The following is a 3,641-nucleotide window of genomic DNA, read 5'->3' as shown; positions in this document are numbered from 1 at the left end:
TCTTACTGGTTCACCTAATTGAACTCGATAGTACTGAGCTGAAGTGCTAGTTTTGCTTTGGGCCTCATGTTAGCCCAACACATGCAATGTATACCACCACACTGTCGGTTGATGAAGCACATCAACCTCATTACATATTTTGCTTTGTAAATGACTAAATGAACAAGATTACTTAAAGTGGTGACTTTAGCATGGATGAGGAATCAACCGCCTTCCCTATTTGCGATGCGTGGTTAGATTCGAGTAGTTATGTCGTCGAGGGTTGAATGGGATGTTTTATGTTGCTAGACTGCTAGTTTTGGTTTAGTTTGGTGTAGTGAGTTATATACTTACGTATGAGGTGTTTAAAGACGCACTCTTTGTGATATTGTTACTTGTTAGTCTAGAGTTCATAGTAGATTCTACTAGGTTTAAAATCATAATAGTTTTATGAACAAGCTAAAATGTGACAATATAATATTGCATGACATTATTTTTGATTGCAACCAACTTTGGCGGAGCAGCTAGAATTGCTCTATAACTCATCTTTGTTGGGAATACAACTCAATAGCTAGAGAGAAAGACTTAGCTTTGTCTATATTCTTAGACTTGAGTTAATAGTACCTGAATGAGCCACCTACAACTTGCTCAATGAATTTTCTATTCAGTTGAGCACAACTGTTAACCTGTCATTGGATTTAAATTATAGGGCGGAGAATAATCTGGAGATTGAAATGTACTTATTTTCTTTTATACTCTCTAGCTACCTCTGAATCTAAATACAACGGTACTGAGTATCAAATTCACTGAGTACGTGGAACATAACTTGAGTTGCCCTAATAGTGTCTTGGGCTTTGGGCTCCACCGGACCAAAACGAAAAACATAGCAAAAAGTTTTTATAACAATCCAAATGGGCAAACCAGGGATGGTTGGGCCTTGAAGTAGAATTGTGAGGATTGTAAAAGAGCCCAAAACCCTTCCATCCGGAATCCCAATACTTTGGTGGAGAAGAGCAGCCATAGGAGTTGGTGTAGGGTTTTAGAGGCTTAACAATCGAGAAAGAGAGTCAAAGACGATTTTGATTTTGAGTGAGCAAGAATGGATTTTTCATCGCCATCAAGCGGATCTTCTTCAACCCAATTCAACCCTGACGCTTTCAAGAACCAGCTTCAGAACCAACTAGCTCAGGCTTATGCCGAAGAGTTCCTTGAGGTCATTCATTCATTCAACTCCTTTCTTGGGTTTTTCTTATTTCATGCTCATCCCTATATTTAGTTTTATTTTGGGTATGTAATCTTTCACTTGAAGCCTATGTTTGAATGTCTTCTTCCTCAATACCTCGTATTGGTTCACAACGCTTTGTTCTATGTACGTCGGAAACTTATTTGAACTTCTATGGTTCTAATATTGGGGCTTGAAGGTCTAAAGAGTTTGTAATTTTGATTCTAGTTTGAAGATTGCTGTAGTATGCCTGGTATTCTTTGTTTGATCACTAAATGTCTAAACTTCTTTTGAACTTCGAATGTAGTGGTATCGAGTTCTAAAGTTTGATCTCTGGGTCCTGTTAGTTTGAGAGGGATTTCTTACGGTTAAAAGACAATGACTTATGACGAATCAATGGAACTACGTCTCTCTTTTGTCTTGCTTCCCATATGTTAGATGTTTGATCTTTCCAATATCTGTCAATTTAATTTTTGTTATAGTGTAGCTTTAGTAACTGTGTAATGCATTGAAATACCTAGTCATTGTTATAGTAGTTCCAGAAGTGCTCTGGTAGGGTGTAGATGAAGCAACCACAGATCCCCCAGCACTGGCATAGTTCAGTATACATAGATTGTAAAGCATACAGATTAGCTACTAAAAAGCTTGGAACAGTGGACTCTCTTTGTTAGAAAAAAAACCTCTCTCCCTCTTCCCCCCTCTCGTTTGTCACTTATGTCGCATCCTCTGTTACAATAGTGGCTGCTGATTGATGTTTTCCTTGGCCTTCATCTTCACATTACTGTGCTTATCGGTAGTTGTTTTTGCTTTTAATTTTGCACTTACAATGAGGCTTTTAGAAGTAGAGGAGTTGGATCCGGAATGAGCCAAATGGGGAAGGATGTTGGTGGAACTTTGGTTTTTCTAAGATCATATTGCAGAATGGGTGTCTTAAATGTCATTTACCTAGTCTCACAGATTGAGATTACCAGGGCTTCCAATACTCTCCCAACTTAAGTCTGCACATGTTCCCAGCAGCTTCTGGAGAAAGCCTAACCGCATGTCTATCCTTCTTGTACTTCCTTCTTATAAGATGCATAATCCTTCTCTCCAAATGGGGAAGGAGTTGGTGGAACTTTGTTTTTACTAAAATCATATTGCAGAACGGATATCTTAAATGTCATTTGCCTAGTCTCACAGATTGAGATTACCAGGGTTTCCAATACTCTCCCAATCAGAAGTCTACACATGTTCCCAGCGGCTTCTGGAGAAAGCCTAACCGCGTGTCTATCCTTCTCATACTTCTTTCTTATAAGATGCATAATCATTCTGATAGAATTTTCTTACAAATTGTAATAATCTTTATGCAATAAAAGAGCCCCCAGTTATCATCACACAGGGTGTGCTGATGTTAGAGATGAGTAGCCACTTTTTTTTTTTTTTTCCCTTCTCTTTTGATGAGGTTTGCTAGCTACCGGTCCTGGTTGATGTGTGTTAAGGGGAGATTCTGAGGTGTAATGAACTTTTAGAATCGGCTATGTATATATTTACTCTAGAAATCAATTACTACTTACCATGCATATATTATGTCTTTCTTTTGTTAGCCTTAGTATGATGAGCTACACATCTGCACTGTAGATATGCGTATGTGTGCTTGCACATTTTGGATTACATGTATATAATCTTGTGAAGTTGCCTTAAAAACTTCCATCACTTTGGATTGGAGAAATATTCCAAGCTGAATCTTATGTGTATGTGCCTCTGCTTAGAATTTCTCCCTCTGCTTTTTTGTTCTCAACTGTTTTTCATTTGTCACACAGACCCTGAGGACGAAGTGCTTTGACAAGTGCATCACAAAACCCGGATCAAGCCTTAGTGGGGGTGAGAGTAGCTGCATCTCTAGATGTATGGATCGCTATGTTGAGGCCACTGGCATCATCAGTAAATCTCTATTCAGTGCCACTCAGCATTGAAATTTGAAGGATCATCAAATTGTTTTTGTGAAGAAAGTTGAAGTTGCAAAAGATAAAAAACTACAAAAGCAAGCAGAGATTATGCCGTTTTGTACTCTATCGCTAGGATCAACATTTTCTTAGGACCAAGTGTTTCATTTACATTATTTCCTAATTTATGTACTTGACTTCTAGCTATGCATGCATTTCCTCTGTGCTACTCTCTTATCAACAATAATCCTATCAACTCACAAATTGGATGTTAATGCTTTCTTTTTCCTTCCGTCTGGTTATTAAATTGGTATGATTTGAGACCTAATGTTCGAGTTTTATCATGTACTGTGATGAAACTTGGGTCGATCTAAAGCCGCATTTGTGTGGAAAACGCGTTGAGGTCGAGTTTTATCATGTACTGTGATAGGATGTGTGTGAATCTAAAGCTGCATTTGTGTGGAAAACGCGTTGAGGTCGAGTTTTAATGTTTTATCATGTACCGTGATGAAACTTGG

General features: G+C 38.2%; 1 protein-coding gene across 1 annotated transcript; it reads left to right on the top strand.

Annotated features, from left to right (window-relative positions):
* Window positions 1–971: 971 nt before the first annotated feature.
* LOC112178892 (mitochondrial import inner membrane translocase subunit Tim13) lies at window positions 972–3,398 on the top strand. The gene is made up of 2 exons (XM_024317155.2): window positions 972–1,192; window positions 3,001–3,398. The coding sequence occupies exons 1-2, from the start codon at window positions 1,079–1,081 to the stop codon at window positions 3,151–3,153; spliced, it is 267 nt and encodes an 88-aa protein (XP_024172923.1). The 5' UTR covers window positions 972–1,078; the 3' UTR covers window positions 3,154–3,398.
* Window positions 3,399–3,641: the final 243 nt, after the last annotated feature.

The sequence above is a fragment of the Rosa chinensis genome, chromosome 7 (genome assembly GCF_002994745.2).
Source record: "Rosa chinensis cultivar Old Blush chromosome 7, RchiOBHm-V2, whole genome shotgun sequence".
NCBI classification, from domain to species: domain Eukaryota; kingdom Viridiplantae; phylum Streptophyta; class Magnoliopsida; order Rosales; family Rosaceae; genus Rosa; species Rosa chinensis.
The sequence above is the reverse complement of the archived record's forward strand: the minus strand, read 5'-3'. Positions and strand labels throughout refer to the sequence as shown.